Source organism: Piliocolobus tephrosceles, chromosome 14, assembly GCF_002776525.5.
Source record: "Piliocolobus tephrosceles isolate RC106 chromosome 14, ASM277652v3, whole genome shotgun sequence".
NCBI classification, from domain to species: domain Eukaryota; kingdom Metazoa; phylum Chordata; class Mammalia; order Primates; family Cercopithecidae; genus Piliocolobus; species Piliocolobus tephrosceles.
In genome coordinates this window covers 2,802,125-2,811,113 of record NC_045447.1, presented here as the reverse complement: position 1 = coordinate 2,811,113, position 8,989 = coordinate 2,802,125, and the positions used below count along the sequence as shown (strand labels likewise).

Sequence of the window (8,989 nt, the reverse complement as noted above, 5' to 3'; positions counted from 1 at the left end):
ACACACACACACACCTGTCTTGGTCTTCTGTCTGTCTGACCTATTGCTGCTCTGTGTGTGGGGCAGAGCGGTTCCTTACTGCACACCGTGCTCAGGAGTGTGGACACCCTCTTTAAATGCACACGGTACCGTGTTCACACAGGAGGGTCCCACTTTTTCCATGATGAATCTGAGGCCAAGTAACCTGCCTAGACATGCAGGAATTTCAGCCGAGACCCAAGCCCCTGGGTCTCAGACTCCAATCTGCAATCCCTTTGGCAGTGTGCACGTCAGCGCGTGTGGGATGGCTGGAGGGTGCCTGTTACGGCCGCACACGTCCCCACCAGGAGGCCTGCACGCCCTTCACTCCCTTCAGTTTCCTCCCAGGTGAAATCTGCAAACCCGCTTCTCTGGACCTGGTCCTGTCCGGATGATCCTCTGGGATTAACAAGCTGTTATTCAACAGCCTCCAACAACAATGGCACGTTATCTGCTCCATTGCAGAACTGGCCATGGTTTGCAACCAGGAAGGGATTGGTCAGTCACCTGTGCCAGGTCCCTGGGGGACCCTGAGCCCAGCAGTATAAAGGGCGGCTGTGGGAGGAGTGGCACAGCTTCTCTCAGCCCCAGCAAGCGACCTCTAAGGCAGCTGTGGACTCAGACCCTAGAGATGAAGTCCCTGCTCCTGGCCATCAGCCTCAGCCTCATTGCTGCCCTGCAGGCCCACCACCTCCTGGCCTCAGACGAGGAGATTCAGGATGTGAGGCCGGGATTGGAAGGGTGGGCTGGAGGGGGCATGGGGCGAGGTTGAGACTGGATGGAGACCCCATACCTCCCCCATCCAAGGAGACCCTCATTTTTGGGTTGGGCGTTAAAGTCCTGCCCCGAGGGAATGATGAGATGGGGCAGTAGGGGTCTGGGCTGGTGGGGGAGGGAGTGCAGGGGCACAGAGGGGGCAGGACTGGGAGGGTAGGGGCCTGGCTGACTTCACTTCTCCCCTGGGGGTGAGGGCTCCTGTGGTCCTGGCTGACTTGTAGGGACTGGAGCCACCTTCGGGTGGGCCTGGCGAGGGTGCTGGGTGTTTTCTGGGTGGGTTAGATTGGGGAATGCTCCCCGTCTCCAGCCCTCGGGGTGCAGTAGAGTCTGGGGGCTGCAGGCCAGGGAAGAGTAGGGGCAGGCTCTGGAGCGGTCGGCCTGAGCCTGATAGAGAGGAACTTTCTCCAGGTGTCAGGGACGTGGTATCTGAAGGCCATGACAGTGGACAGGGAGCTCCCTGAGGTGAATCTGGAATCGGTGACACCCATGACTCTCACGATCCTGGAAGGGGGCAACCTGGAAGCCAAGACCACCATGCTGTGAGTGTCTGCGAGCCGCCGGGCAGCCTGCAACCTGGTCTAGGGCCTTCCCTTTCCCCACCCAGGAGAGCTCTGGTGCTGGGGAGGTGGGCAGACCTGCTGGGAGGCCCCTCTCGGCCCCGCCTGCAATGTTTGAGGGCAAACTGTGCCACTGAGGTGCCTTGGCTGGAGAGGGCCTGAGGGGACAGAGGCACTGGATCAGATTTGTGGGCTACCAGTGGCAGCGCTGGGTACCACCCACCTCCTCCTCTGACTAGGGAATGTCTGGTGACGTGCAGGCCCCTTTGGGAAAAGGTGTTACCCCCAACCAGAGTCCGAGACGGCAGGCAGGGCCCGCAGACCCTAGACTCGAAGTCCTGGCCGTAAACTTCTGCTTTGGAGAAGTGCAGGGATGGGGCTTGCAGAATGACCAAGAGGGGGCAGAGGACGCCATGGAGAAGACCCCCTTGAAGTCCCTGCATAGAGCTCACCTGTGCGGCTCTCACCTGTGCTGCTTCCACCCACATGGCTCACATCTTTGACTGCCCACCTGTGTGATTCACCCACGTGGCTCCCACCTGCACAACTGTGTGGTTTAAACCCTGTGGCTCCCTCCAGAGTGGCTCCCTCTTGAGTGGTTCCCCGCTGAGTGGCTCCCTCCTGAGTGGTTCCCTCTTGAGTGGCTCCCTCCTGAGTGACATGCAGTGCCTGTGCTCCAGTCCTGGGGGCTGACCCTTAGGAAGTCACTGACCCTGGCAATGACCCTGATTTTTTTTTCCAAAAGCCCCTAACTGAACCTTTCCCTCTCCGGGCCAGCTGATGATGGATGTGGGGCTTGTCCCTGCATGTCTCCAAATGGAAGAACGCAGCCGGCGGGATGAGGCTCAGGCCCACGCCACAGACACTGCCTGCAAACCAGGCGGCCTGGGTCCCTCTGGCAGGAAATGTGTGGGGGGTGGAGGGGTTGGGAAGGCAGCCACCAGGAGGAGTGGTGCAGAGCTTCTGGCCACCTCGGGAGACCCCGGGAACTGCCACGTGTGACCCGAAGGGGCCGCTGGTGCTTGGGTCTGAGATGCAGAGAAGCACCCTCCTCTACGGGCCTGTGGCAGACTCGGGGCCACCTTTGCAGGGCATTGCAGCGTGGTTGCTCCAGGGCCAGGGGAGGCACAGGCCAGGGCCACTTTGCCAGGGGGCTTCTGTTTTCCAGGATAAACGGCCAGTGCCAGGAGGTGAAGGTCGTCCTGGAGAAAACTGACGAGCCGGGAAAATACACAGCCGGTGAGTCCCGGAGCCTGAGCCACAGCCTGAACTCGAACACACGCTGGAATTTGGGGGGCAGCCAGTGCCTTTTTGGGGTGGCCTTTTGGCCTGCTGCCCCTGACTCCACTAAAAGCCCACTCTCCTCTCCCACTGGTCAATTTGCGTTAGAGACTTGAACACCTGACCCCAAACACCAGGTGTGAAGGGTTTATTCCGGGGTGGACCCTCAGGGCTTTCCCTGTAGCCCTGGCTGTGGCTCTGGCAGGGCCAGGAGCAGAGTCATATCTGGCTGCGGGGTGCTGCACCCCAACTCCCACCTCCACAGACCTCATACCCAGAGGAACCCCTGGTGACTCACTGGTTTGGGATGTGGCCGCCTCTCGGGTGCATCAGGTTCCTGGGAAGTGGGGGTCCCATGGCCTGGGGCTCAGGCCTGGTGGGGAACCTGGGTCGGAGAGCTCTGGGAGGCTGGGAGGGTGCAGGAGCTGCGGGGCTTGCTGGGCCAGGTGCCGCACGCTGTCCCGGGATCCTCTCTGAAGGCCCCGGTGGCTAATTCAGAACTGTGCTGCTTTCTTTCTGCAGACGGGGGCAAGCACGTGACATACATCATCAGCTCACACGTGAAGGACCACTACATCTTTTACTGTGAGGGCGAGCTGCACGGGAAGCCGATCCGAGGGGTGAAGCTCGTGGGTGAGTCCCGCACCCCCACCCTGCCGCCCAAGCCTCCACCCGCCTGTCTTGTTTTTCTAAGACCACCAGAGCGAGCACAAAAGAACCAGCAAGTAGGCAAAGGTCAGGCGCAAAACTGCAAGTTTATTTTAGTAACCTAAGATGTGGAGAAGAAGTCTGTCGGCCTCCGGCAAAGAAGGCCGGCAGAGTTCCCCTCCCCCAAGCTCTCCGACGGAGTTCCAACATCCTGACAGGACTGGGAAGCTGGGAAGTCCGCGTGGCTCAATGGCGGAGAGCGGCTTTTCTAGGAGTGGGAGGGCAATAGGTGGGGCATGGGCGTGTCAGGGGCGTTCCGCAGGTGCGACCAGGTAAATCTTGGTCTCTTCAGATTGACGTCACCTGGCGCATGCCCAGTTGGTCTGCACCCTCCCTGGGCGCCGGCTGCATTTTCGCGCGCGGGAAAAGTTGGGAGGGGGGATGAAGAACCCGGATGTGCACCATCTTGCCTCCGTTCGTCCAAACAGTCCAACCTTTTATTGATAATAGTGATAAAGGGGCGCCCTGGTCTGTCTGGCTACTTCCTGCTGTTAAGGGGCGTCGTTAAGGTCAGGGCCCATGGTTGGTATTTGGACGCACGGATGAAAAATAAAATAAGGCACAGTATTAGTATAGGAATGAGGAATGGAAGCATTTGTTGGAATATGGGCAAAACCCAGAAGGATAGTCCTGGCAAGGTTGGGGAGTATGAGATAGTTAAGAAAATTTAGTAAGTTTGAGGCAAGTGGGGGAAAGCAAAACTGATTTCCACTGATTGCTTTCGGTAGGGGCCCTTTTTAGCTGGGAATGAGGAACCAGTGTGCAAAGTACTTGTTGGCCAGGCAGCAATTAAGGATTGGAGTTTTTCGTGGAATGGATGGCTTTCCACTTACTCCTACTACAGAGATATTGGATGGAAGGCTAGGTCCAGAGAAGGGCGGCAAAACAGAATAGGTAGCCTCGCTGTTGATTAAAAAATTAATTGTCTTACCCGCTACCAGGAGAGTTACCCGTGGCTCGGCGAGGGTGATGGGGGTCCCCGAGTCTCGGCACCTTCAGTTGTCGTCGTCCAGATGTAGGAGCTGGAAGGAGCTCCCAGGATCCTGGGAAAGGGGGTCACGTGGAGGCGCGGCACCTGTTCTCAGGGTGGGGCAATCAGACTTCCAGTTTCCTCCCTGCTGGCAAGCAGGGCAGGGGGGTTGCTGGTGGACGAGGGTTAGGACATTCACTGGCCTAATGTCCTGATGCCTTGCACTTATAGCAAGGCTGCGTTGGGACTCAGGGACCTTGCGGACACCTGTTGGCATAGTGTCCTGCCTTGCCGCACTTACAGCAGGCAGGCTCCTTTTGTAGCCTTGGAGTCTGCAGAGTATGTGCTCTCTGGCCTGGGGTTACGACTGGGCTGTAAAGCCGCTGCTAGGAGCTGTAACTTCTGTTCAAGGCAAGCCTGCCATCTCCTCTCTGGAGCTATAGACCTTAAAGGCTAATTTAACTAGGTCTTGTATTGGTGTCTGAGGACCATCCTCTACCTTTTGAAGTTTTTTACGAATGTCAGGAGCTGATTGAGAAATAAGACGCCAAAATGGTGGAAAGATCGGCCAATGAAAAAGGGACATGTACTCTGACTACCCCCTCCGCCCCAGCCACCTCTCGCAAAGGTGCTAACACTGTAGGAGGGTGTGGGCAGAGATAGGGGACTCAAGACAGCCAGTTGGGGGCCCCGAAGGAGGCACGGGACCGAGTGGATTATTAGTAGATAAGGAGGAGGAAGGAGGAGTCTGGATGGGGGGAGGAGGAGGAGTCTGGGCAGGAAGGGAGGGGGTGGACAGAAGGAGTATAGGGACAAGAGCCCAAGGCCCAAAAGCCTTGTATGTAAATTTCGCACCACTTGCCTAGCCACTGGCAGAAATTGCTGAGGTCAATCATGCCACAGTGGAAAGGAAAATTAACCGCTTCCTCCTAAGGTCTTGTTTAAGCTGTAAGGTTTTTAAATTGGCTAGGAGGCACCCTAAGGGGGTGCTCTTTGGAAATTTGAACTGGGGGGTTTCCCGTTTGTTTCCTCTTTACCGACACACAATGGACACAATGGAAATGGAAGTGGATCTCTGCCTGGCTTCAAAGCGTCCTTTGGAACCAGCAGAGACAGACTGGAGGCTCTTGAAGCCAAAGTGGAGGGTACCTTCAGGCGGACGTCTCCGTCCTGCAAGGGTCTCCCAAGCCACTTGGTGGCTCAAAATGGACCTCGGACCTGCGCAGGATTTTGGCCGAGGGAGGTAAAGAGGAGACAAGGGCACTTACCCCAGAGAGGCCGTAAGAGTGAGCGAAGCGGGTCTCAGGTCCTGGTCCGTCCGCGGCGTGGAACGAGGAGGAGGAGGCTCCCCGGACCCTGGGGGCCCTGAGGAGGGGTCTCCTCCCGGGTTCGGCACCATCTGTCTTGTTTTTCTAAGACCACCAGAGCGAGCACAAAAGAACCAGCAAGTAGGCAAAGGTCAGGCGCAAAACTGCAAGTTTATTTTAGTAACCTAAGGTGTGGAGAAGAAGTCTGTCGGCCTCCGGCAAAGAAGGCCGGCAGAGTTCCCCTCCCCCAAGCTCTCCGACGGAGTTCCGACATCCCGGCAGGACTGGGAAGCTGGGAAGTCCGCGTGGCTCAATGGCGGAGAGCGGCTTTTCTAGGAGTGGGAGGGCAATAGGTGGGGCATGGGCGTTCAGGGGCGTTCCGCAGGTGCGACCAGGTAAATCTTGGTCTCTTCAGATTGAGGTCACCTGGCGCATGCCCATTTGGTCTGCACCCTCCCTGGGCGCCGGCTGCATTTTCGCGCACACGGGAAAAGTTGGGAGGGGGGATGAAGAACCCGGATGTGCACCATCTTGCCTCCGTTCCTCCAAACACCGCCCTCCCTCCTCCCACGGCCTCCTGCACCCTCTTCCCCACGGGAGAAGCCACTGGGACCCAGGAACCCACTGCAGTTTCCTTAGGACGAGTTTTCCTGATAAAGGCCCCAATTCCCACCCCTGGAGTTCAGGATTTCGGATGCCCCGGCCTAGGTCTCTGCAGCGAAGGCAGGAAGGAGCCGCGGCTGTCGGCGCTGGGGCTCAGAGGTCACACGTGTCCCAGAGCGGGCCAGGCCCTCCCCCGGGGCAGTTCCCTGCAGTGTCATCCTTGAGCGCGTTCCGGCGGGGTGTCCAGCAGGGGAGAGGAACGGGGATGTGAGCAGGAGTCTGTGTGGAAAGAATGTTCCAGCTCCCAGGGTTGAATTCCGGATGCGGTGGCTCCTTGAGACAGTGACGTGTCAGCGCCATCCCTGTCTGAGGACGAGGCCCGAAAAGGCTCCTAAGTTCTCCCTGGATCCAGGGGTGTGGGAATGACAGAGGAATGGGACAGGCAGTGCCCTGGTGCGCCCGAGGGGAGAGGCGCTTCCTCCAGGGCGGACCTGTCCTGCCGTCCATCCTCACTCCGGGAGATGCCTGGAGATGGATGGAGAGCCCTTCCCATTCTCCCGGTTCTGCTGCCTCGGGAGCCTTCTCAGCCGTGCACGGCACCCTGGTCCCACTTTGCCAGCCCGAGGGCCTCTGGGTTCAAGTCCCCCTGTGGTGGGCGAGGTCCCCCTCCCCAGCCCAGCTCAGGCCTCCAGGCCAGGACGGGGTGTCGGCGACTGCCCATTTCTGCCTCAACCACCCACATCTTGCCCTGGGACCCACAGGCAGAGACCCCGAGAACAACCTGGAAGCCTTGGAGGACTTTGAGAAGGCCACAGGAGCCCGCGGACTCAGCTCAGAGAGCATCCTCATCCCCAGGCAGAGCGGTAGGAAGCACGGCCCCGCAGAGACCCCCGTGTCCCCGCGTGGGGACATCAGCAGAGCCGCGTTGCATGGACATGTAACTGTGCTGCATCTAATTCTGGCTTTGTCCTTCCTGGGGTGGTGGAGCTGTTGGCTGATGAGGGGCCCCAGTCCTGACTGCATTCCTGGGGTCTCCTGACTCGCCTGTGTTTCCTTTTCCTGCAGAAACCTGCTCTCCAGGGAGCGATTAGGGTGAGTGAACAGCTTTAGAGGACATTTGAGAAAATCCAGCCTTGGGCTCCGTGGTGCTTCAACCCACCACACTCCTACCTGGGTGGGAGACGCCCCACCTAGGCCAGGCAGGTGGGGGATCTTCTGAGCTGCCCGCACTTGGGCACCAGCCTCCGCTCTTGCCCTGGGAGTGACTCCTGGGAAGCTGAGAAGCCCACAGCGCGGAGCCAGCCTTTGCTGGCTGCTAGTGGAGACGGTGTCTACCCCCCAGCCCCGTGGGCGGGAGCAGGCAGGAGACTCAGGTTCCTCCTCAGCACCCCTCACCCTCAGTTGTCTTTGTGACCTCGCTTACCTGATGAGTTGCTCAAAGATTCAGCAAAGTGACAGGCGTGCCTGTGCTCGCTGTGTCAGATGGACCCCTTGCTGGCTGCACAAGGGGACCAGAGTTTGGAGACTTGCCCAAGGTGTGGGCAGAGCCAGAATCCCAGACAGCATCGCTGTCCTTCCTGCACCCTCCCCTTGGCCTGCAGTCACCCTGATGCCTCTTCACTCAGCAGGGAGCTCTGTCAGCAGCCTGCGGGGGTGGTCCCTGCTCCATCTGCTCCAATCTGGAGGCTGGAGCCCCCACCTGCAGCCCCCAAGAGCCCGTGTGTGCCCCGAGATCCAGCACGTGCCCCCCACACCATTGCCCCCGAGAGCCCGCATGTGCCTTCCACCATAGCACCCAAGAGCCCAGTGTGTGCCCCCACCGTAGTCCCCGAGAGCCCGCATGTGCCCCCACACCATGCCCCTGAGTGCCCACATGTGCCCTACACTGCAGCCCCCGAGAGCCCACATGTGCCCCCACGTCGCATCCCCGTCCCACCCTCCCTGCCATGGCCTCACTCACCCTCCCCCTCGTTTCTAGGGCAGGGGCACCTTGGCTCCTCAGCAGCCCACGGACAGCACCACCCAGCACCTCCGTCGTTCACAGGAACATGGGAAAGCTCCCCACCCCTGCAGAACCCGGCCGGCTGCACCCCTTCCTACCACCCCCCACCTTCCCCTGGCCCTGTGCCTCCTCTCCTGGTTCTCCATAAAGAGCTTCAGCAGTTTCCAGTGACTCTGTCTGTCTGTGGGGTTCCTCGGGGTGGGGGGTGCTGGCTGGGTGCTCCTTTGGGTGCAGGGAGGGGATGGGAAGCAGGAGGAAGGACAGGGGACCAGCCTGGGCCCAGTTCTCCATGGTGGGTGCCACAGGCCAACAGTGCGAGGGGCCTGGAAGGGTCTGGCAGGGGGGTGTGTGCCGGCGACTCGGCCTGAAGGTTCCGGGGTGCTTCCTGCAGGTCAGCCGCCCATGGAGCTCAGGCTGTAGGGGTGGGTGGGGGCAGGGCTCTGCTCCTCGGTCCTGCACAAGTAAGACCAGAAGGCCTGGGACCAAGTTCAGCTGCCACCCCCGAGGGGGACTGGGCAGGGCCACCAGGGCCCTCAGCACTGACGCTGAGTCCGTGAGGCTGGACGTGGGCAGAGGGGACAGCAGCTCAAGGCAGGGTGTGGCTCAGGCTTGAGCTCACTGGGGAAGCCAGTCCTGTCCTCCGGGGAACCACACCAGCACTGCCACCAGGGCCTTGCTCCACGCTGTCCCTCTCTGTGCCTGGGTAGGTTTGGGGCAGGAAGTTCCCAGCTTGGGGGCAGCCACCAGAGGTCCCACCTCATGCAGG

General features: G+C 59.8%; 1 protein-coding gene across 2 annotated transcripts; it reads left to right on the top strand.

The window, feature by feature from the left end:
* The first annotated feature begins 595 nt into the window (after window positions 1–595).
* Window positions 596–8,394, top strand: LCN1 (lipocalin 1). 2 transcript variants are annotated; one of them, XM_023227605.1, is made up of 7 exons: window positions 596–739; window positions 1,204–1,334; window positions 2,521–2,591; window positions 3,156–3,266; window positions 6,983–7,084; window positions 7,287–7,313; window positions 8,205–8,394. In XM_023227605.1, exons 1-6 carry the CDS (start codon window positions 650–652, stop codon window positions 7,310–7,312), a joined length of 531 nt encoding a protein of 176 aa, XP_023083373.1. In that variant the 5' UTR covers window positions 596–649; the 3' UTR covers window position 7,313; window positions 8,205–8,394. The 2 variants fall into 2 exon arrangements, with proteins under 2 accessions (XP_023083373.1, XP_023083372.1); XM_023227604.2 differs by having other exon boundaries at window positions 598–739; window positions 8,200–8,384.
* The last annotated feature ends 595 nt before the right edge of the window (window positions 8,395–8,989 follow it).

Excerpts from the sequence above, each read along its gene's own strand:
- LCN1 (XM_023227605.1), top strand. The coding sequence starts at position 650 with ATGAAGTCCCTGCTCCTGGCCATCAGCCTCAGCCTCATTGCTGCCCTG. Across the intron at positions 2,592-3,155 it reads GCCGGGAAAATACACAGCCG|ACGGGGGCAAGCACGTGACA; the intron begins GTGAGTCCCGGA and ends TTCTTTCTGCAG. Across the intron at positions 3,267-6,982 it reads CCGAGGGGTGAAGCTCGTGG|GCAGAGACCCCGAGAACAAC; the intron begins GTGAGTCCCGCA and ends TGGGACCCACAG.